A 24,578-nucleotide genomic window follows, 5' to 3' on the forward strand; every position below is an offset into this window, starting at 1 on the left:
TTCTGTCAGGTATCGGTTGTAACAGTGATTGCAGAAATTACGGGCTACGCCATCCAAAAATTACGTCACTACCCCTCCCTTTGTGAGAAACAAAGAGTGTTTGTATCATTGAACCAAATGGAGGGAAATTTTAGGGATTTGGATAGTGTGCCGTACTGGGGTCTCGTGTAGTTTCGTACCTAACGTACTTCTAGTGGGCGCAGCATAACAATTTCTTGATATGCCAATCCTAACCCCCATCTGACTACGCCATCCAAAAATTACATCACTACGACATCACAATCACGTCATGGTGCTTGCCAAATATACGTACAATCACTCAAAATGGCATTGGTGCAGACGATAAAGAACTGACTGACATTATCGATCTCTCTCCTATTGGAATCGTTGCGACGAGAAAACGAGAGATATAACTGTTCGATTTCGGGTGCTCATTTGCGCATCTTGGATGGCGGTTCGTATAGTTTGGCTCTATTACGTCACTGTGACATCATGTTGACGTAATTTTTGGATGGTGTAGTCAGGTGGGGGTTAGGATTGATACGTGAAAAAATTGTCATGCTACGCCCACTAGAAGAATGTTAGGTACGAAACTACATGAGACCCAGTACGGCACACTATCCAAATCCAAAGTATGTTAGGTACGAAACAACATGAGACCCTGATCAGACACCCCTCCTTTGAGAGACGTCTGGACATTGTTGTCCCTCAATATCAGTAAAAACACAGTATAATGAAGTTGCGCAAAATACTACGAAAAAGCTCAATCTAATAACGTCATCATTGAATAACTTGGGAAATAATAATCAGATTTACTGAAGGAAAAAAAATGATACCATGGCATTCGAGAGATTTTAGCCGGTAATTTTGGTCATATGATGGCGCGATTAATTTAGCTTATTATTGAGACAAGCATGGCGCGATATGACGCATCTGACGTGGTGCCAGACGCCCCTCGTTTGTGAGACACATGGAGTGTTTGTTTTATTGAACCAAATGGAGGGAAATTCTAGGAATTTGGATAGTGTACCGTACTGAATGTCCTGTCATTTGGTTCAATAAAACAAACACTGCGGTTTTTGTTGAAAACTCTCGAATGCTACGGTGAAAAAAATTTTCATTTGTTAAATGGGATTATTTTTTCGCCGAGAAATTTAATGATGACATTTTTATATTGCGCTTTCTTTTAGTTATTTGTGCAAATTCGTTTGCGGGACATTTTTGGAATTTAAAAACTGTGCACACTGTTTTAGTTGATTTGTGTCGATATGGAGGCCCAAACTGTCTCGTACTAGATTATGACTCCTTACATTACACTTATCCATATAATAAGTCGTAGATGTATGACATCAAAACGAAATGTTTTGCATCACAGTACATTCAAATATATTATAAATTTACCAATTTATATTGATATGGAGGCCCAGACTGTAAATCGTTATTTTTCTCTGAGGAATCCAATTATTGCGCGATCTCTCATATAGCGTAGTATCCGATTTGTGGTGATATGGAAGCGCCTAACTGCCTATAAAGCTAGGGTTTAAATATGGTGGCCTTTGGTCATTATGGTAAAAACTGTACCTTACTGCATTATAGTCCCAGAATAAATTTGTGCCGGTATGATAAGTTATTCTCTGTCTTTCACAGGTCTAGTTCGGGGCACATTGATATCTCCGATGCTTCTAAGTGTGTTTGAATTGATATGTCAACTGGGTATGGAGTTGCAAATACGAAGGGGAAGGATGGACGGTTCCATACGCTTAATCTGACGTCGACTTACAAAGGAAAAACTATTGAAAACCCTAAACCCTCTTGTGAGTCAATTTTTGTTTTAGATTCAGAGCAGTGGTTTCGAACTGTTTGTTGGCCTAGTGCAGTGGTTACCAACCTTTTTTGACTCGTGGTTCCCTTTTGGAGGCTTGAAGCATTCATGTATCATTCCAATGGTATTTTGATTGCAGGATTCCAAATTCCATTATGCGTAAACAAATCATGCGCAAAAAAGCGAAAAAACTGTGAATAACCTTATCAAGGAATAAGAACAGGGAGTTTTCGTGTAAAGTGAAACGTAAAATTAGTTTTGCGATTAGCATTGTGCCCCCCCCCCCCCAACTGCTATATGGCCCTCGATTAAGAACCACTGGCCTAGTGACTTCTTCACTTTATCACTAATAACTAAATATCCCCTGAAATTAAAATAAAATCTCTTTTTATAATTTTACTTTTCAGCGGCAGTACGACATGGCTTACAAAGCTTGGGAAAAGTTCAAAATGTTCGTAGAGTTCCCCCGCCCGCTAGTTTGCCGAGTTTAAAGTCAGAAAATTTAGGAAACGACCCGAATATTGAGCTAGGTAAGTAAAACAAGAGAGCTATGCTCAAATATATGGACACGTAGCGCCACCCAATGGCAATAATTTTGATGACGTCATAGCGAAAAAAAAAAGTAATAGCCTTCTGGAGAAAAATTTTATCTTCAACCACTGAAAATTTCAAAGCAATTGGTCCAGTATTCGAAGAGAAAAGCGACTTTTTAAAAACGTGTCAAAGAACAACAACAACAACAACATAATATTGAAACGATCGTTATGTCCACTTCGTGTCCAACAATTCGGATTTTAGGTCACACGATGGAGTAGAAACCTTGAGTCAGGGGCACTCTAGAATTAATAATGATTTAATGTCGTTTCGTATATATTTTTGTATTTTATCGTTAACTATTAAAGCGTATAAGCAGGTCTCGATTCTGCATATATCAGTATTTAGGAATTAGATACATTTTGAGGCAAAAAATATTGTAATAGTCTTGAATTCCATTGTCCTGGGAAATGTCTTAAATTCCAATGCTTAACATAAAACAGTTCTCCAATTTCAAGATGTCCAGACTAGGGACATTACCAAATAAGCAATACGTTTACAATTTTGCTATATTAACATCTAAATCCAACAATGTGGGGAATTCCCACTATCTTAATAATTATAAAAATAGAATAGGATTCAATATTCTTGATTCAAGTATTCTAGAATAGTAAATTGTCCTATATCGCCCATCCCTACTTTTACAGTATTTCTGTGAAATATATAATATGAAATATGTAATCCAAGCGTCTACAGAGCATTTCACGGCTTGTGGCCCCCTTCCGAAGGCTTTTAGCGCACCTGGCCTTTTGTTCTTTATTCAAGTGGTATTTATAGTGTTATTTTGATTGGTGGATTTCATAGATTTCCATGTTCAAACAATTCAATTCTCAAAAAGTGAACAATAACCTGTGAAGTAACCTTATCAGGTAACGAAACTAGGAAGAACATGGTATTTTCTCAAAAAAAAAGTATGCAAACAAAATAACATTAAAATCAATTTTAGCAACTAGTATTGTAGCCCCCTCCGACTTCTCTGTGACCTCTTTATGGCAACGAGCCCAATGAGGTAGAACGCCAGTGTTATAGAATGTAAGGGTTCTGACATTTTCAGGGAACAGAAAAGCATGCAAACAAAATAACACTAAAATCAATTTTAGCGACTAGTATCGTGGCCTCTTCTATTTCTCTGTGACTCCTTTTGGGGTCCTGGATTGAAGACCACTGTTATAGAATGTAAGGGCATGGGTTCTGACATTTTCTAATTGAATTCTAATTTTCAGTCCCTAAAGACGGCACAGGATGGGGTTCGAAACAGGACCCAAAACCAGCAGCCTCCTCCAGTTCAGCAGCAGGAGTTGTAGGCTCTCAGCAGCGTGTAAATCAGCAGCAGACGTCGGAATCGCAGCACCAACGTCAGCAAGCCCGATACACTCAGCAGCAACAAATGGTGAGGATTACTATTTAGTCTATGTCAACGGTGGGCAAACTGCGGCTCGCTGGAGTTTTCATGCGACTTTTCTCACTGGCAATAATTATATATTATCCAAATGTAACTAAGAGAAACTTTAGCGTAACAGTTTTTTGTTCAATTCATTAAGCGGTTGAAGAATATATACTTTGCAATATTGTTATTATACGTTTGTGTAAAGTTCTTTTCAGGTCACGATATTCTAATATTATTAATTTCTAAAATTATGCGGTTGTCACATATTTCTGACTAGCTGTATGCGGCTCTTATACTAAAATATTTAGCCCACCCCTGGTCTATGTCCAGGGCAGGAGCCTAGTTAAGAATTCTCAAAAGGAAAGGGGGAGTTAAATATTAAATTGCAAAGTTAGACCATAACAGGCAGCTGGCTTTGTCTGGAAACGTGATTTTTCCAAGAGTTGTGATGGTCAAGCTACAGAAAATTGCTATTTATATTACAGATAAATGCTTTCATTTCACATTTTAAAAGGGAGAGGACTGACCCATCACCAGCTTCCCACTGGTACTCTCCTGGTCCAGGGTTTAATCCATTCAGTTTAGACCCGAATTTAGACATATGCCTGATTATTTACCATCAAGTTTTACTGAAAATATCTTTTTTGATAACAACACAATTTTACGAATTCTTTAAAAACCCACTTCATTTGAATGTTTAACTTTTTTCAGTCATACGCAGCAGCAAATTCAAGCAGCAACAGCAATTCTACGCAACAAAAACAGCCCGCACAGGCAGGCGGAGGGTGGGGAAGATTTCCACGTAACACACATCACCAAGGTACGTGAATTCTTAGATGAGGGTGGTCCAAGATTGGCAGTTCTGCGGGCCACAAAATTACTTTTGCATTGTTTGCGGGCCACAATAGTTCCAAGAACTTCGCTCGTTTAACTTCGCTAGTTGCCTCAGCTAGCCATAACACTAGTCAATTCGGTGACATTGGTGATGCAACAATAAGTCAAAAGATTTTTTGGTTGATTTTATGACGAAACAACACAAAATGCGATTTGTTTGATTTCTCTCCGAATGCAAAGCGGGCCGCAGATAATGAAGCGGCCTGGGTTTGAACTACCCTGTCTTAGATTATTAGTAAGCAGGTTGTCTTGTTCTAATGATATCTCGATTTTATTTGTTTTCCCATTTACGTTAGAGTCCCATCTTGTAGTCTGATAAGAGCTAGTTGCATTAGACTAGGAGTGGGCGAATTACTGCCCGCAGGCTGGATCAACCCCGCTTGTGCTCGCTGAAATCACGTCTATGATTTTTATGGATCTAAATTTGCGTTTTTATGGATATAAAATTTCTGTTTAAAATATCGAGGAAAATAACAAACGAGAATATCGGTCAGAGACCGAAGACTTATCGATGAAAGTTAGGGAATCCCCCAAAACAGAGCTCTTACTCCATAGTGACACCTTGTATCCCATCACTAATTAATTAATAACTCTCTAATTATACGACATAATTTATCCAAAACCAATAGGCATCTGGTCCGACATATGATGAATGCACAAGCAAAATCTGGAGCAGATTCAATCTCGCTTTCGTGAGATATCGCGTGCATCAAACAGACATACATACAGACAAATACCTATCAACATACTTACCGTTTAAAATCGATAAGTAATAACGGGTTAACTCAGGAGTGGACAATTACTTTATCGAGTAGGCCAGTTACAAATAATACACTTGGTTAGGGCGACAAAGAAACTATGAATAAAAAAGTTTATTCACACAGCTAGGCTAACGTTTATATAATAAAAAGACGCACAATGTAACAAGAAGGGATGGGCAATATAGAATACCGAATCCGGAGGATTCGAATCCCAAAATATTCGAATCCAACGGGATCTGATAACAGGATTCGTTTTCCGCCTTTCCGGCGCTATGCGTCAATTTTTGTATTTCGGGTTTCTAATTTATCAATTATAGACGAGCGTTTTTCTCGCGTGGAAATCTCTCTCGTTTAATTAAACTTGCGTCTGCTCGCAAAGAACCCGTAAATCGGTAAACATCAAACACTGTAATTTCAATCGGCATATTCAGGACAAGAAGTCGGCAATATAACCTCACGGCGAAGACTCGTTATTGCACAATTTTTTGCGTTTTCCTTCTTTGCTATCTAGCTAGCGTTATTTGTGCCGACTCACTGGTGATATTCCGATAATCTGAATGTAACAATCTTTAATTGTTTACGGACGTGCCTTGCTTCATTTTAAATTAAATGATTTTTCGCGACCTATGAGTTTTCCAAAAAAATGATGCACTTAAACCAAAAGCCAGGCGTTAAATGTTATAACATTACTTGCGATCAAATATTATTTACTAATAATTTTATTATACCATTTTCCGAAATACAAAGTTATATCGCAAAACGCGAACATCTGTCACATTTAAATTTCACTCACAAAAGATTACATATTTTTCGGTCTAGAATATTCTAAAATAGTAAATTATTCTACATTGCCCATCCCTAGTAACAAGCCGGATCATTAGGACATTATACAGGGAGTCCTCGACTTACGACGTTGTTCCGTTCTTGAGAAGCGGTGTAACCCGAATTTTAGTGTAAGTCGGAACATTATACTGTACAGTACATAAATTACTCTATACATATCATACTGCGTTGTAAAGTATGGTACAATAATAAAATGTACAAATAATGCAAAAAGTACGATGTAAATGACGAAAACCAATGAGCACAAAGCACTGATTTTCTTGATCACAATTATCCAGTTTAAGGGCTTAGATATTACAGTACAGAATTCTATTTTATATTTTTTTAAAAGTGCGTTCGTAACCTCGAAACAGCATAAGTCGCGACCGTCGTAACTCGTAACCCTGTATAGTCTTATTATCAGCATACACGAGTTGGCCGGGTGAAATATTTCGGGCCATAATTTGCCCACCCAATCTGGCTTAGATATAACCAGGGCTGTGAAGACAGGGAACTAATTTTACACCAAAAATCAAAACTTTAAGCAGATAAAAAAACAACATTTTTTGAGTGCTGGGCATTAAACAGATATCTCACGGAAGCGATATTTCATGGAAGCGAGGTTGAATCTGCTCCAAATTTTGCATGTGCATTCATCATAGCTCGGATCAGAAGCCTATTGATTTTAGATGGATTATGTCATATAATTAGCGAGCAATTAATTAATTAGTGATGGGACACACGGTGTCACTATGGAGTAAGACCACTGTTTTGGGGGATCCCCTAACCTTTGATCGATAAGTCTTCAGTTTCTAACCGATATTCTAGTTTAAATTGTTTGCTAGGATTGCTCCAACTTGATATATTTTTATTTTCTGTCGAAATTTAAATTTTCATTTCTCACCTTGCCTTAGTGAAATCTTTAAAAAAAGATGATAGAAGTTATGCAACATGCAAATTTTCTTTTCAGGGGGAAACCAGGGTCATTTATCAGATGATTTCCCATCTCTATCAAATACAAAGAGTACACAGCAGGTAAGTAGTATATATTTGCTTATATTATGCAGGGTGCTCCCGAAGTATGCGAACCAAGATGGCGGACATCGGAACGTAACATGGGTAACAGGTTAGGGTTAGGCCATAATTTTTTTCCAATTTTCCTTATTTTAGTCCTATTATCAGTTCGAAGACTAGCCAAGAGCCTCCCGTAGTATTTATACCTAAAACTATGGCCTAACCCTGACCTAGTACACATATTACATTCCGATGTCCGCCATCTTGGTTCGCATACTTCGGAAGCCCCCTAAGGACACTTATCAGATGATTTCCCATCTCTATCAAATACAAAGAGTACACAGCAGGTAAGTAGTATATATTTGCTTATATTATGATTGAATAAACAAAGTTGTTTTGTGCATAGTGTGGGATGAATAGGCAAAAGGAAGTAAATATGGTTTAAGCCAGGGATGGCTCCATGGCAACTTCAATCTAAGTTAAAAATTTGAAATTATGGCTTCAAGTGATAGCAGCTTTAGACATCGTAACAAATTTTTGATTCAATCTTCGAAGTCTAAGATTATCGAATTTTGGTACCGAAAACTTTAGCATACTCGAGAGTTTTTTAACTGTTAACTGTTGAGGACGTTTAGTAAACTTAACTGCTGAAACCATATATTTGAGCATTTCCTTCTTTGTTTTCACAGGAAGATTCAGAAAGGTCTAAAGAAGTAAATCAATACGGTGCTAGTGGTCCAAGTTTAAGACCACAAAGTGAGTAGATTCCTAGTTTTAATCAGCTAAGTTTTGTGTATGTGCTTTTTGTTGATGTTTATGTGTGTGTGTTTTGGTGTGCATGTGTGAAAAGGAGTGAATGTTTCGGTTTCAGATTTTAAGTGTTCACATACTATCAGTGGCGCAACCAGGCCGTTTTCAACGGGGGGGTCCGACCGGAATTTACACAGTGCAACCACGACGTAAGTCGCAACGCCACTAGGTGTCGCTCCGCTGAAACACGATAAATTGCTCGTGGTTAAAAGGGAAACGCCATCGATTAAATCCCAGCCTTTCGCTTACCTTGCACTCGTTCATTAACGGCGCTTCGCTTTGTCTTGCACCTCGTGGGTAGCAAAACGTCTTTCATTACATTCCGGCGAATTGCTAACGAAAAGCTGTTAATTATTTTCAACGTTTCCCTCGCTTTGCGCCTCGTGGATGCTTGAATAAATTCCAGTGTTTCCCTCGTGCCGTGCCTTGCCCGTTGGGTGAATTCCTCAAGACTAAAAACAAAATTCACTTCTTGCGAATGGACCTTTTCCCGACCCTAACCCCAGAAAAATTCTAAACTAAACTGAAGCTCACCGGAAGACATAATGACAATTAAAATAATTGATTTACAACTAATTTTTGGAAACACAACTAAAAGCTGACTAATTTAAAGCAGGGATGTCCGAATCGAATTTAAATTCAAATATCGCGAACTTCAAATACTGTTTTTTCGTGTTTATAATAATCCCGAATATGGCGCACATATCCTAGCGTCGTCGTCCATGTGTGGTTCGGCAATATATTACAGCTGACATGGAAGTATTTCGATAAACGCCGACTTGAAGAACTTATAAGACTTCAAGGACGTTTTTGATTGAAAATATTTTCTTATCGTGTATTTTAACTTAGTCGAGATGGTTTAGGTGTCCTCGGCAAATTGTGTCTTAATTAGTTGTTTTCATCCTCAGTTTCGATAGTGACCGAACATAACAGGAAATTTTTTCATTTCTTGTAATTTAGCGCATATAAAATAGCTCTTAAATAGTATTTAATATCTATCGCGGATTTCGTCGGCATCCGGCGTTGTAGACAACTTCTTTCAGTTTAAGTTAGCTGTATTTATTTACAAACAAAAATACATAACAGCCGACATGAAATATTCAAATCAGCGCAGAGTTCAAAAATAAAACACGTTTTATGGTCTTAATATGCACATAGAAAGAAGAAAGGACAGAGAAATAACGACTTAGAACGGTGACTTTATAAGCACTTCAAGTCGGAGTTTATTGAAAACCTTTCACAACGACTGTTAGTTATTGCCGTGCCACACATGGCTGCTTTCGATTGCGATAAAAAATGAAATAATTGTGAAAAGGTTTTTAAATCAGAACGTGGACGGGGGCGGTAGGATGTGTACGGACGGCGTTTTCGGTTTTCGGCCTTTCATATGTAGAAAATCTTAGGTTAATCGAAGCAATATTTTTCCGAAAATAATTTTCGTATCCAGATTTTCAGAGTTTCTACTGCATTATTATAACATGAAGACGGGCGGCGTTACATTGCGTCAAGATTATGAAGCACGAGGGTATTCGTCACAAGAGAGAGAGAGATAGCATTATGCTATTGTCGCTTTCAATTCGCATCGACAGCGCGCGATTTCTACTTTTTTGAGGTAACATTTCTCATTTTCGAATACAAACATATACGCGGGGATAGCGATTACCACGTAACTAACAGCAAAAGGGTATGATTGAAGTCGGGCGGTGATAAAGCACTGGAAAAAAGTAGTTTTCACCCGATTGTTATGACCGTGGAACGACGTTGTTTGAACGTAGAACAATAATAAAAAAAAAACGAAATTCAAACGGGGGGGACACGACCCCCGTAACCCCCCCGCTGGTTGCGCCACTGCATACTATGTATAAGCCTTCGAGATGTGCATGTACATTTCTATGTGTTTTTGTCTTTTTTTTGTGTGTGTGTGCATGTCTGGATAATAATTGACCACAAAGTGAGTAGATTCCTAGTTTGAATCAGTTAAGTTTTGTGTATGTGCTTTTTGTTGATGTTTATGTGTGTGTGTTTTGGTGTGCATGTGTGAAAAGGAGTGAATTTTTCGGCTTCGGATTTTAAGTGTTCACATACTATGTATAAGCCTTCGAGATGTGCATGTACATTTCTATGTGTTTTTGTCTTTTTTTTTGTGTGTGTGCATGTCTGGATAATAATTGAAAAATTTTAGTATTGGTTGTATTGTCTGTCCATTAAGTTATATATATTTTTTCTATGTATCTTTACGTATGTGTGACAACACTTGTCATGTGCATTTCTATGTGTCTTTGTCAGTGCGAATAAGGAGATGTGATGTGCATGTGTGTATTTAAGATATACATGTGATTGGGCAATATGTACACTTGCATTTTCATGTGTCTCTCTGGCATGTATGTGTAGATAATAAGTGGATGTGATGTGTGTGTGTAAAATGCCCATGTGCATTTCTATGTGTCTTTGTCGGTGTGTATGTGTGAATAAAAAGTAGATGTGGTGTGTGTATTTAATATTCAGATGTGTCTTTATATGAGTTTTTATTAGTGTGAATGTGTGTCCAGGCAATATGCACACATGCATTTTCATGTGTCTTTTTTCATGTGCTGGTGTGAATGTGGTGTGTGTAATTAAGATTAATGTGCATTTCTATGTGTCTTTGCTGAAATGTGGAATAATATTAGTATCGGGAGTTGTATGTGCTTACTACATAGGTGTACATGTTTGTGTGTGGAACTTGTGTGTGTGTGTGGATATTTCTATGTGTGTATGTGTGGATAATGAGTTAAATCATTTTAGTATTGGAAGTCTTGTGTGTGAACTATGTATGTGCATTCAAGATGTGAGTGTGAACATTTTTATGTGTGACATTTCCAGCCACACAAATCCTTACTTTCTATAATTTTTCGATTCCTTTCTTACAGACATGGAGTCCTGGAGAGAGGGAGGCGGGAGAAACGTTCCCCAAGTAGATTCTGATGAAATAAGAAGTAAACGACCGATACAAGATGATCAAGTTATCAGTGGGGAACAGGTTGTGTGTCTTTATTTGTTTTTATTTTCATATCAAAAATTGCTCAAAGCAAGTTTGCAGGCGCTTTCATAGAAACGCAGGAGATCAATTTCTGCGCGAAGTTAAGAGCGGCTATTAAAATACTAACAGCCACCACATATGTGTGGAATTGCATGTTCGAACGTATATTCTCCCATATAAGCCGGCCCCCTAAAAATGGCCCTAAAATGGTGAATTTATGAAAATTCGCATAAAAGCCTAACCTACAAATCGTCCGCTCTTAACGTGAGAACTTAGCATTGTTTGAGTTGTAGCTGTTGGAATTTAGTTAGCATAATGTCATTTCGTTTGAGGTGCGATCAGAGTTATGCACATATGCGCCCACTTTTTAGTACGATTAGAATTAAGTTCATAAAGGTTTTTACCTAGGCTTATATGCGGGATATATGGTAAATACTGATTAACTATTATTGAATACCAAAGAAAAAGCGTCTTTTATTTATAATTCATTTTTATATTCCAGAATATGAACAATGGCGGCCAAAGTATGCCATCCAGAGATAATATAAGCCACACTGGAATGGGGCAACATGGCATGCAGTACAGGGGAAATATGCCCAATAATTATGTAAGTTATAAGACTATTTTTTTCAATTCGGCGCTACTCGAAGTAGCTAAGTATGAGCGATGTAACCAGCTATCATGGACGAATGGACTGGGGTCAATGTTGACTCTTTTAACAAGTGCAAAATCGCTGCATCTGTTTCAGAAGGGAAAAAGAAATTCTCGCTGCGTACCTGAATACAATATATATTGGAACAACTATTTTTCAAAACAATAAAATTCCAATTCATTTTCACAGCCTCAATATGGCCGATATCCACATATGAACATGCCACAAGGTGGCAGTAGATATCCAACCCAGGGAGGAGCCCCCCAACAACAAGGACAAATGAGATACCCTCAACCACAAGATCCAAGGTGGGTAAATTTTAAGTTTTCAAGCGGCACCCATATCTGGGGTTTATAAGTCAAAGGTGATTTTATGGTTGTATCTTGTGAAAGTGAACTCAATTATCTTCTAGCACAGGGGTTGGCAAATTACAGTCCATTGGCTGAATCCGTCCTGCGAAGTACTTCATCCGACTCACTCTTGTCTGCTGAAAATACGACTAGGCCTATAGTTTTTATGAATATAAATTTTAAGTTCGCCACCTCTTTCGATACATTGAAGTTTTACGGGACCCCTGGTATTTAGGCATTGTTATGCAGGCGCACCTCTTCTTTGATTCTATTTATTCTCTCTAAATCGTGAGATTTAGGTTTTGCACTAGTTTTAATAATTGTGTTACGAATCAGAAGTTTTGGTACAATGGGTACAAGTAATACAATACAAGTACAATGGGTATAGAATTTCGTGTGAGGTTGATACACTCTTTCCGACCCCTAAATTTTGTTGTACGTCTCCTGCGGGGTTGCAACCCTAGTTTCGGAAGCCATGGTCTAGTTCAGGGTAGTCCAAGGTTGTTGGCTCCGCGGGCCACACAATTATTTTTGCATTGTTCGCGGGCCACAATAGTGCCAAGAATAGGTAAACATTGCAATACAAAACAAACACTTTTACTGTGCAAACGCATAGTTAATCAGGCATAGCCATTCAAGGCTAATAGAATCCGCATTCAATTTTTAGTTTTTCATGATGCCTATAGTATATTATTAATGAATGGCCGGGCCACATGTGGACCACCTTGGTCTAGTTTATTACACCCTGAGTGGGTTTGGGGGGGGGGGGGGGGCAAGGGGTTTCAGCAAGAGACATATAGTCCTAACATTTCCGGAATATTATACAAGGCATCCATAAAGTCCCTTTACAATTACATTTTTGTTCTGAAGTCAGTTCTCAATATATCTTAATTCCTAACCAGGTTTTGTTGTTTTTCAATCAGTAATTGTTCAAGTATTTTTATCTCATTTAATACATCTGTGAGGGCCAAAACAATATATGGTCTCGATTAAGACTTTATAAACACTCTCTATATATACATTCAATGTTTCTTCCAGGTTCCGAGGGATGTATATGAACCAGGGGCCACGACAACGAGCCCCGAACAAACAACAGGACGGATATGGAGGGATGCCGTCCATCATATCACAGACAGAATTAAAGGTATGCATGAGCGGGTATCTTTAAAAAAAATTCTGCTTGTAAGAGCGCAGAGAACACTGAATACAATTCGAAAAACATTCTAAACTAATTTCCAGTCAAGGGACATTCAATTTGTGATTAGAACTAGTACATGTTGCAATGCTCTTATATTCTTTTTCTTTATTTCCCATCCACAGGAATTCGACCACCTAGCGAAGGAGCATGACGAAGGATGGGCAGAAATGCACGGAGAAGTCGACTACAGTGAAAAACTAGTCTTTAGTGACGATGAAGACAATGGTGGCGGTAATAAAGAAAAAGGGTGAGATTTTGTTTATAATTTTTTTATTTTTATTTTAGTGAATAACAATTTAGATGTCTATTCAGCCCAGATATTTCACTATTCCGGAACATAATGAAAAAAATAATTTAGAACAAAGGGGGGGGGGGGGGAGGTGGATCGTAGACAATTTTATGAGGAGTTGTAAAGCTGATTAAATTTGTCCACCTTATTTTGAATATTTACATTTTTTTTCACAGTGTTTCTCAAATAAAACATACTTTCGCCGTACTATCTTACTGCTTGCACAGCCATGATTATTACTTTTGCTTTTTTATGTCCAGGGGAGACAAACATGCAGATCAGCATTTCGACCATGGAAGACCGAAGGTAGGATTTAAAAAATTTAAGAGTAAAATAAATGAGTAAAATTTCAGACCAGATGTCTGCGGTATTTTACGATAAATTCTTCCGTTTCATTTTCTTAAATTGTTCGTTTCACTATTAATGAAAAATGTTCATAGCCAGTGTAACTCGCAAGTCTGGATTTTATACAGTTTTCAAAGTTCACAATGTGTCCATAAATAAGTACAACAGTAATATAGATACCATATTTTACCGACCATTTCACAGCCAATAAACTCCTTAAATTAGGGCTTTCATTCATACATAACACCGGATGAGAACAGAACTGACCTAAGTCACAATTTTGAGTTTTGAGAAAATCGCAAAAAACAATTTGGAATTTTTTTATTTTTTAATTTCTAAATATTTACACTTAGTAAAGACCTGATCTCTGGTTATTTTAATGTGGATTCGAATATTATTGTAATCAATATTTTTTGGCACTTCAGCTTCAATTCCTTCCCGCTTTTTTACCCCCATAAAGGAATTTAGCCCATTCTGTTCTCAACAACTTTTTTTCTGTATGGGATGCAAGGTAAAACAAGGTGACTTAGGCCTAGGTTGCACTGAACAAATTTTTAGGGATGTAAGTTTCGGACATTTTATTTCTGATGTTCATGCCCATCATATTGGAACTTGGTACTATCTTTTTTCAACATTTTGGGGTTTTGAGCCATGCTCTACAAGGTGGTCTTGAAATCCTGAATTTCTCAATAATGAAAATTTTAGCTGGACTTGGGCCAATTCTGTTCTTAAATATTTTAGTCCTAAGTCCGGCTAAGATTTTTATTATTGGAAAATTCTGGATTTCAAGACCACCACCTTGTAGAGCATGGCTCAAAACCCCAAAATATTGAAAAAAGTCAATTTTCCAAAAATGTGACTTAGGCCCCTTCTGTTCTCATCCGGCGATAAGGTGCACAGCACCTATAAAACGCGTCGATTTTTAAAGCAATAACGTACAGGTTTTGAGTGTTTCACCAGTTTATAACACGCATGATCAATTTAAAAAAAAGGGGGTTTAAAATGTGTCTTATGGTCCATGAAATACGGTAAATTCTACAGTGAATAAAATGTATCATGATAATAATAATTTTAAACTTCATGCCTTTACTGTTGGGAAACAGCTTTATATCAGCAGCTTTCAATTATTTCTTGAATTTAAACACCAAAAATACAGTTCACATCAAACGTAGAATAAGGTTTTCATATTTATCTCTGGGAGAAGAAAGCTTATAAGACGACTTAATCACATGGCGAACCGTGAACTCTCATCCTGTTACCATTCCATGTCGAGCAGGGGATTATTACTTATCGATCTTTAGATCGGTAAGTATGTTGATAGGTGTTTGTCTGTCTGTCTGTTGGATGCACGCGATATCTCACGAAGGCGAGATTGAATCTGCTCCAAATTTTGCATGTACATTCGTCATATCTCGGACCAGAAGCCTATTGATTTTGGATGAGTTATGTCGTATAATTAGCGAGTTATTAATTAATTAGTGATAGGTCACGCGGTGTCACTATAGAGTCATGAATCGAAACCGCAGTTTCGATCGATAAGTTTTCGGTCTCCGACCGATACACGCGGTGTCAATATAGAGTCATGAATCGAAACCCCAGTTTCGATCGATAAGTCTTCGATCTCCGACCGATATTCTCGGTTATCCTCAGATGCACAGACTATGTAAAAAGACACAACATATCTCACATACCTGACATAACTTTATTTTTTCTAGGACGGCGACCGTTCTATGCATCCTCGTACTGCATGGGGTCCCTCCCAACAAGGGGGCTATGATGGAGGTATGGACCCCAACATGGGGTGGAATCAACAACAACAATACTATCAAGGAAATTACCAAGGACCAAGACCAATGGGCCAGCGGGGGTGAGTAGAGGGGTTAATTTTTCGTTTTGGTGCTCAGAAAAATGTATCTGAAATAATACTTTGAAGTTTATACTCTAAAAAGACTCTAAAAGGGCAGGGAATTAAATTTCTTAGACTGGCAGTTCTGAATAGAGAGACAGAGTTTATGGATCGTTTTAATATTATGTTCTTTGTCACAGAAAAAAAACGCTTTTCTCTTTGGTTACTGGACCAATTGCTTTGAAATTTTCAGTGGTTGAAGATAAATTTTTTTGCTACTAGGCTATTACTTTTATTTATTTCAAATATTCCGGTGAGCTCTGGGGGATTCGTTTTTTTATGTGCTATGATGTCATCCGAATTTGCCACTATGTGGCGCTACGTGTCCATATATTTGAGCATAGTTCTCTTGTTTTTTGCAACAAACATTTAATGATTTTCATTCCTTGGAGATGGTTGGAGTCGCTACAAAACTAAGAAATATTTTTTTTCATTGATGATAACAAACTTCAAATATTTCTACGGAATTGAAAAAAAAATTTATGTCTCGAGTGTTTTTAAAAGTCTAGCAAAGCGGGCTTGAGCGTTTCAGAAGGGCAAATGTTTTAATTTTGAAAAAATTTCGATGAAAAAATTATAAATGTGAAATCTGGTTTTAGTAATAAAAGTTAAAAGCCATATTTGCCAAAATATTTTAATAAAATATTAGAGATAAAATATTAGAGATTAAAATATTTATTTTCCATCTTTTCTCCAAACATTTTTTTTGTTTCAAGGCCTCAATATGCTAAATTTATCCAACATAATTTTATCAGAGATCTAATCTGAAGTCCGAGCCAATTTTTCTTGGGTTGATGTCGATTCCGTTGCCCTAGATGTCAATCGATAGCGTTTATAAATCTTCCAGTCACTACTGTCTAGTAAACATCAATTTTGAAAATAATTTCTCTTATTTTTTCATTTTAGCAAACCATACGAAGGTCGAATGCCACCACAAGGGGAAGCATATCCCTCTAACCAACCCCCAAGATACATGGGGCCGCAGATGTACCCCCAGAAGCCCCACCCCTCTGATGTGGAAGGGGCAGAATCTGGAGGATGGGGGAGGCAAAATGATGAAAAATTTCTTGCAGCGGAACGAGCGAAACGCAGAAGAGAGGAAGAAGAAAAAAGGTAATTTGACGTTGTCAGAATTTTCACGGCTCGTAACGATCAGACATTGCTGATCGGCTAGCGGTGTAGCTCATCGTGCTACGCGTTAGGAATATGCTCGCCCACGCACCTCTATTTACTCTGCATGGGTTCGCAGGTTCGAATTTCATGCGGGGATGGTTATGTGCGAGAAGATTGCTGGACTCCTCGCTGTCGTAGGGTGGTTCACGTAACCGCTGGTCGGTTACGGCTTCCTCCACCATCGAGTCCATGCTCCCAAAAACAAATAACTAACTAATCCCATGCCAGACATGGAATGGTAACCGGACGAGAGGCCGTGATTAATGATCATACATTGATATATGCCAGAAGTTCCCAAAGTTGGGTACTCCTGTAATATGTGAACTAAGATGGTGGACACCAGAATGTAGTATGTGGACCAGGTTGGGGTTAGGCCATAATTTCAGGTACAAATACTAAGGGAGTCCCTTTGGTTTTGATTTGTTAGTGTCTGCCGACTCTTGAGGTTTTTGTCAAACTCCAATTCAAGTGCTTTATTTTGATGTTTTCGGGACTACCTTCAAACAAGACTTTGATAGATCGTGCTGAACCCAACTCATTTCAAAACAATTTTTTTTTTATATTCAGGATGGCATACGAACAGCAAGGTGCTGATGGCAAAGCGGACGAATACGACCGCAGAATTCCTCGTAACCATGGAGAAGCGGGGAGGTATGATATGCCCGCTCATGGATTACTGAGGACACCTAGTGAGGAATACAGACAATATGAAAAAAGGGGTCAACGTACAGAAAGTGAAAGCAGTGATGAACGCAGAAAGGTATGAATTTTTATGTTTGAAGGGGATTTCCCCAGAGGGGGGGGCATGAACTCAATAATAAAATAACCGTTGCTCAAGTTGACATTTCCATAATATGAGTGCTTTCAAGACAGAAAGCAGAATTGTAATATTGAAATTTTGGGGGAAAAAATTGAAAATATTATAAAAATATAGATTCTTTTTAAAATGGTATCTGATCATTGTTTGAAGCGATATTCACCTTATATTTTCAATAAAAAGTTAAGTTTCAAAATCAGAAATATAAGTTTTTCTTGTTTTTTCACTTGACTAACTTTATAGCAAGACAAGAGGCTCCGCTATGTACTCCCGAAATATTTGAACCAAGATGGCGACACCATAACAATTTATGTGTAACATGTTAGGGTTAGGCCATAATTTTAGGTACAAATACTACGGGAGTCACTTGGCTAGTCCCCGAGCTCGTAATAGAAATAAAATAAGGAAAATTGGAATAAAATTATGGCCTAACCCTAACCTGGTACACATACTACGGGAGTCACTTTGCTTGTCCCTGAACTCGTAATAGAACTAAAATGAGGAAAATTGGAATAAAATTATGGCCTAACCCTAACGGGTACACATACTACAGGACTACCCTTCGCTATATAATCGAGCCATCGGTTTTCCTCTCCCTCAGGGAGAATACGAAAATCCTGAATCCTAATTTTATGTTTTTTCATGGCTTATCACAGTGCACCAACCTTCAAATAATTGAACTGATTGCAATCCCCTCGGACTTCCTGCCTCTCCAACGCAAATCAAAATCTTTTTAAAACCTTATCAGTGGTTCTCGACCTTCCATGGCTCGTGGCCCCTTTTCGGAGGTTTTTAGCACTTAAGGCCCCTTTTTCATCATTCTATTGGTGTTTATAGTGTTATTTTGATTGGTAGATTCTAAATCCCATTATGTTCAAACAATTCATGCTTAACAAAGTGAAAACACCCTGTGAAATAACTTTATCAAGCAATGAAACGAAACTAGTGATCAGAGATTGCTGACTTATCGATCTAGCGGCGCTTATTTTTCGCTCTTGACTCAATAGTGGGGACTCCCGAAGTATGCGAACCAAGATGGCGGACATCGGAATGTTATATGTGTACTAGGTTAGGGTTGGGCCATAATTTTAGGTATAAATACTACGGGAGGCTCTTGGCTAGTCTTCGAACTGATAATAGGACTAAAATAAGAAAAGTTGGAAAAAAATTATCATCGCCTAACCCTAGCCTGTTACCCATGTTACGTTCCGATGTCCGCCATCTTGGTTCGCATACTTCGGGAGCACCCAATAGTGACACCGTGTGTCCCATCACTAATTAATTAATAACTCGCTAATCATACGACATAATTCGCCCAAAATTAAAAGGCTCCTGATTCGAGATATGATGAATGTACATGCAAAATTTGTAGCAGATTTAACCTCGCTTTCGTGAGATATCGCGTCAATCTAACAGACAGACAAACAAACAAATACCTATCAACCAGGGATGGCCAATTTCGAATACATTTATTATTATCGAATACGTTTGAAGATTCCCGTAAAACGAAACACCACGTTTACGGCGAAAAGTGGCTACTATTCGGAATTATTCGAAAATCATCCGAAAAGGTATTCGAATACTATGATATTCGAATAAATGTGAATATTCGATTCGTTTTGGACAACCCTGCCTGCTATCAACAATATTACCGATCTCAAGATCGATAAGTAACTAGGAAGAACGGTTCCTTATAAATGAAAAAATAAAAACAGTTGTGGGCCCAGCATTGTGGCCCCTTTAACTTCCTATACCCCTTATTTAGAACCACCGAACTACTATATTGTGTTTATATTTCTGTAATTTTTATAGATGGATGAATATTTCCAGAGAGGAGGAGCGGCCCCCTATCCTGCCGGCAGTGGATCGGTACCACCCGGTGGTAGAAATTTACCACCTAGACTCGCAGCCCAGAAAAAACAGGTTTAATTTTTTTTTTCCAAATTTGGGGGGGTGGTAGATATTTTGTTATTAACTGTAAAACTATTTACAACTTATAAAAATTTTATATGTATTTGACTGATCTTCTGCACTAATAAACGAGAATATCGGTCAGAGACCGAAGACTTATCGATCAAAAGTTAGGGAATCTCCCAAAACAGCGCTCTTAATCCATAGTGACACCTTGTGTCCCATCACTAATTAATTGATAACTCGCTAATTATACGACATAATTCATCCAAAATCAATAGTCTTCTGGTCCGAGATATGATGAATGCACATGCAAAATCTGCAGCAGATCAAATCTCGCTTTCATGAGATATCGCGTGCATCTAACAGACAGACAGACAAATACCTATCAACATACTAACGTAATGACCGCTTTTCTGATATTTAAATACAATTTTATTTACGTCAAGAATTAAATTGTGGTGTCACCTGCAAATAACGGAGATGTTCGAATTTTAGGAAGGGTTGGATGGTTCATCTCTTATATTGGGGTTTAGGTAAATCACTGAGTTAAAAAAAAACAATAAACGCTTAACCCTTACTCAAACAACTCGCCCAGAATATCAGAAAACGTATGATCGTTGCTGAACATGACATCTCGGTCGTTCCACAAATAGTATTTTCTCTTAAAATCAAAAGTTATTCTATTTCGTATGTATTTTTTTTTTATCAACTTTTTAGGAGGAAATGCGCTGGAAAGAATGGGGCTGGGGTTACGGTCAGCCACAGCAATCACAGCAATACGACCCCAGACAACAATGGGGGCAATACCCCCCCCAACATTACGGACAGGTTGGTTAAATCTTTTTACCGACTAGATCAGTTGCGATCAAAGAGGGCAATTTACTAAGTGCCCCGGAATCAACAGAATTATGTTAAACATAACTAACGTGAAACTTGCTAACAGCCAGGGTCTAAAACGGGTTCCCAAACCAGGGGTCGCGACCCCAAATTGGGTCGGAGTGATGAGTAGGTAGGGTCGCAAACAGGTCATGGGGTCGGTGGGGTCGCTGATGTATGATAGAGTATGGATGTACAAAACATCTAAGATTTGACAAACCATGTTAAATTTAGCAGTTTGTACCATGACATACTGTAAAACAGGCCCATATGCATCGCTCTATGTTTATGCTATAGAAAATGTAGGTATTTATTGTGACATCACTGTTTGGTTTTGGCTTATTTTATATAATATCACCACATGACCAAACTCAAAATTCCAGCGAAAGAAGCTCCAAAGTTTCATAAAATATATATATTGACCTAGGGTCGCACTGGACACTTGAAAGTTGTCTTTGGGGGTCATCCATGCTTTTTCAAATTTGAAAAAGGGGGGTGTTGGCCACCCCCTGGTTTTGCTCTTGAAATAGACAGAAAATGTTTTTTTCATTTCAGCAGTCGGCTGACCCCAGGCCTCGTCCTCATGCTATCATGAAAAGAGAGCGTGTTGAAAGTGAAGGATCTCATGATGCGGAATCTGGAAGGTAAGATTTAAATGCACAATATTCTGCCTGACAGTTTGGCTTAAAATTCCTCAAGTCAGGTTATATAACATTATTTGTCGATGGACAATATAATCAACTTTAAATATTTAGCCGAGCCACACAAAAAAATTAGTTTTTCCATGCAAGAAAATACATGAAAAGAGAATGTGGCTAACAGTCAGCCTCACAGTAAGAAAAGGCATCAGACAAACAGCGAAAAATTTACCGCATCGACAATAATCGATAGTAAGTTTATCCAACCACCATGGCCATACACCAGATTTCTTTTTCAAGAGAGAAATTAAATTTTTTGTCGTTTCAACAGAACCCGCAAGCCGTCAGAAGGCTCTACAAGATCCCAGCACAGTGGAAGAGCAACCCCCGCTGATAAGGAAAATGAAAGGTGGGTAGAATACTAATATTTTACTCGACAGAAAAATCATTATTCTCTAAAAAAGTCGGCTCTTTTAATGTTCCAAAACATGGGCTCTGAAATGGTGAGACGCGCCCATTACAGGCCTAAACATATAGTGAAGCGAAAGTACGTTTTATTCAATAGACATGTTAAAAATATGTGGATGGAACGTAAATATCCAGAATAGGGGGGGCAAGATTTTTATTTTCAATTAGCTTCACCCCCCCTCCCCCCCCATGAAAAAATTGTCTACACCCCTCTTGTGGGTCGTGCCCCACCATTGATCTAAATTATTCCCAACAACACCTCACCCCGGGGGCAATAAGTTGCTAGCAATGCTGTTTCGTAAAAATTTGGTATTATATTTCATATTTACTCCAAAACAGGCCATCAGATCGGCGTCCACCTTCAGTTCAGTCCCGAGAATATTATCGCCATGGTGACGGTAAAGAGTCTCGTCGTCGTGACAACGCCGTAGGTGAAGAAGCGCCACCTAGGGAGCAAAAATTATGGGAGCCGAAAAAAGAAGAGAAGCGGTCAACCATTAAAAGACAATCTTCGAGAGAAAGTTCTGCCTCGAATGCGTCAACAAACGAAACACGACGAAATAACCAACAAAAGGCTTTGTACTCGAGAAATGACGGGTGAGTTTCCCAGACAGTACTAACTTGAATTTATTCAGTCTTTCTTACGTCCCGAGTGGTTTCCAAAAAATTGAACATATGGTAAAATTAAAAAGTTCGCTGTAACTTGACAATTATAAAATTTGGTCGACAAAATTGAATGTTTAAAGAAGACACCACAAAGTCTGTTCGCCTGTTTATTGCCAGTTGAGATATAAATTCATGACCCAGAGGTGCCGAAGCATGGCCGAGATCGTCGTGGCGACCAAAATAGTCGCAATTTTGATCCCTGTCCTGTTCCGCAGAAAGCAGTCTGAAAAATCCTGCTCTAGACAAACAGATATTGCTATATGTGGAACTAAATAGAAAGTGAATTCGAATTCTTCATGGGATTTTTGAAATGTCATCCCCTCCAAATGGCCTGGGATCTTGACATTGTGTATTTCTTGAGTACGTAGCAGGGGCCGTCGCAATAAAATAGTCACATCTTCCAAGTATTCATGATTCGGCTCGAAAAAATATTCGATTCGGTTCTAAAACATCAGGTATTCAAAATGTCCGGCCCTACTGATCAAGTCAACTCTGAATTTGAATTTTTGATTCCGCTGAATTTTTCCTTAAAATTTTCCAGCAAACCTGTTGTAACAAAGCGTGGCAGCTCTCATTCCGACAAGGATTCTGGGAGTACGAAGGGGGTGGAGGCAGCCACTGACTCGAGGCTCCGATACCAACGAGAAGCCCCGAATGATCCGGCCAAATCTCGTCATGAAATGAGCCGATCGAAAATGAAATTCAAAGATTTCAGAGTGGAAGAACCGGATGAATATGAACAGAAAGACAGGAAAAGGGATGGAAGCAAGAAAACAGGTTGGATTTGTACGAGAAGCCACTGCCATTGTTTTTCATTTCCGGAGTGAAAAATTTCAATATTTTTGGATTGATTCAACTACAAAATGATTCAAATAATTTGGGATTCTATTTGGCAGTCCTAGTTATGACCTTTTTATAACGGGCGTTATGCGTTTTCAAGTACATATTAATTTTAAAAGAGTTGAAACAAAAACTATGGCGCCTAAATTGTCAAAATCGACCAAAGCAATTTTGCACTTTTTTTTCAAATGTGAAGCAACTTCGCACTCATAATTCCATTAGAGTGAACATTGTCCCATATCCTTCAGAAAATTTTTTTGACAAATATATAAATTTTTTTGCTTAGGTAAAGGCAAAACTGATAGTCGAGGAAAAGATGAAAATTATAAAAAAGAGCCGAAAACCTGGAATAAAGAGGCCACTGCTCAGCCAAGCAGAACGGCGGAAACAAGAGAGAGAAAAGATGACTCAAGTAAGTACTGTGTGATCCAAAAAAAAAGTTATATTTTTTACTTTCGACTATTTTTAAAATTACAAAGATTTTTGGGTGCTCCCGAAGTATGCGAACCAAGATGGCGGACATCGGAACGTAACATGGGTAACAGGTTAGGCCTAGGCGATAATTTTTTTCCAATTGTCCTTATTTTAGTCCTATTATCAGTTCGAAGACTAGCCAAGAGCCTCCCGTAGTATTTATACCTAAAAATTATGGCCTAACCCTAACCTAGTACACATATTACATTCCGATGTCCGCCATCTTGGTTCGCATACTTCGGGAGCCCCGATTTTTGTTCCATTTTCAGAAAAAAATGTTGACAAAAAAATGTTACTGCTTTTAATGCAGAATAATAGACTTGATTACTAGGACGTAGGATCAAAACTCAATATGAAAACAAAATACAGTTTGTTTACAACAGGCGGCCCGCGGGCCACAACCCGGCCCGCCAAGACAATAAGTGTGGCCCTTGTCAACACTCAGATATTTTCTCACTAAGCATCAAATTCTAACCTGACAGTTTATGTTTAAAAAAGCGCATACACGGGTTAAAATCCATAAATTTAAAGCCTTTTGCCTTTATTACTGTAAGACTAAGCTATAGCCTTTTTGTGGTGAAAATTTTTCAATTCATCATGTACCCGGAGGAAATTGAATTTTTTGAATGGCCCGGCTAGATGTCAGAAGTTGGTTATATGGCCCGCCGACAAAAAATGTTGCCCACTCCTGGTTTACAACATCTAGGCCAAGGGTGGCCAATTAGTTTTCTGAGTGGGTCAGTTACAAATGATAGACTTGGCGGGTTACTTGGACTGAGACTCGAAACTCAGTATGAAAAACTATGGATAAAAAACAACAGCTGCGCTAACATTTATATAATAATAACA

The 24,578-nt window shown here is 38.2% G+C and overlaps 1 protein-coding gene across 5 annotated transcripts in view; it reads left to right on the forward strand.

The window, feature by feature from the left end:
* LOC120344714 (uncharacterized) overlaps positions 1-24,578 on the forward strand; it is a 79,579-nt gene that overhangs the window by 693 nt on the left and 54,308 nt on the right. For 3 of the 5 annotated variants that reach the window (XM_078112902.1, XM_078112907.1, XM_078112906.1), the window contains exons 2-24: positions 1,648-1,814; positions 2,230-2,352; positions 3,640-3,806; positions 4,515-4,623; positions 7,251-7,262; positions 7,589-7,641; positions 7,984-8,050; positions 11,014-11,123; positions 11,626-11,730; positions 11,965-12,083; positions 13,164-13,269; positions 13,446-13,570; positions 13,873-13,918; positions 15,673-15,824; positions 16,770-16,976; positions 17,604-17,796; positions 19,666-19,776; positions 20,485-20,595; positions 21,199-21,287; positions 21,613-21,690; positions 22,089-22,346; positions 22,957-23,192; positions 23,542-23,667. In XM_078112902.1, coding sequence (XP_077969028.1) covers positions 1,703-1,814; positions 2,230-2,352; positions 3,640-3,806; positions 4,515-4,623; positions 7,251-7,262; positions 7,589-7,641; positions 7,984-8,050; positions 11,014-11,123; positions 11,626-11,730; positions 11,965-12,083; positions 13,164-13,269; positions 13,446-13,570; positions 13,873-13,918; positions 15,673-15,824; positions 16,770-16,976; positions 17,604-17,796; positions 19,666-19,776; positions 20,485-20,595; positions 21,199-21,287; positions 21,613-21,690; positions 22,089-22,346; positions 22,957-23,192; positions 23,542-23,667 — 2,815 coding nt within the window. In that variant the 5' untranslated portion in view covers positions 1,648-1,702. Of the gene's footprint in view, positions 1-1,647; positions 1,815-2,229; positions 2,353-3,639; positions 3,807-4,514; positions 4,624-7,250; positions 7,316-7,588; positions 7,642-7,983; positions 8,051-11,013; positions 11,124-11,625; positions 11,731-11,964; positions 12,084-13,163; positions 13,270-13,445; positions 13,571-13,872; positions 13,919-15,672; positions 15,825-16,769; positions 16,977-17,603; positions 17,797-19,665; positions 19,777-20,484; positions 20,596-21,198; positions 21,288-21,612; positions 21,691-22,088; positions 22,347-22,956; positions 23,193-23,541; positions 23,668-24,578 lie in introns of all 5 variants that reach the window. The other 2 variants (XM_078112905.1, XM_078112903.1) reach the window with 2 other exon arrangements.

This window comes from Styela clava, chromosome 5 (assembly GCF_964204865.1).
Source record: "Styela clava chromosome 5, kaStyClav1.hap1.2, whole genome shotgun sequence".
Classification (NCBI taxonomy): Eukaryota; Metazoa; Chordata; class Ascidiacea; order Stolidobranchia; family Styelidae; genus Styela; species Styela clava.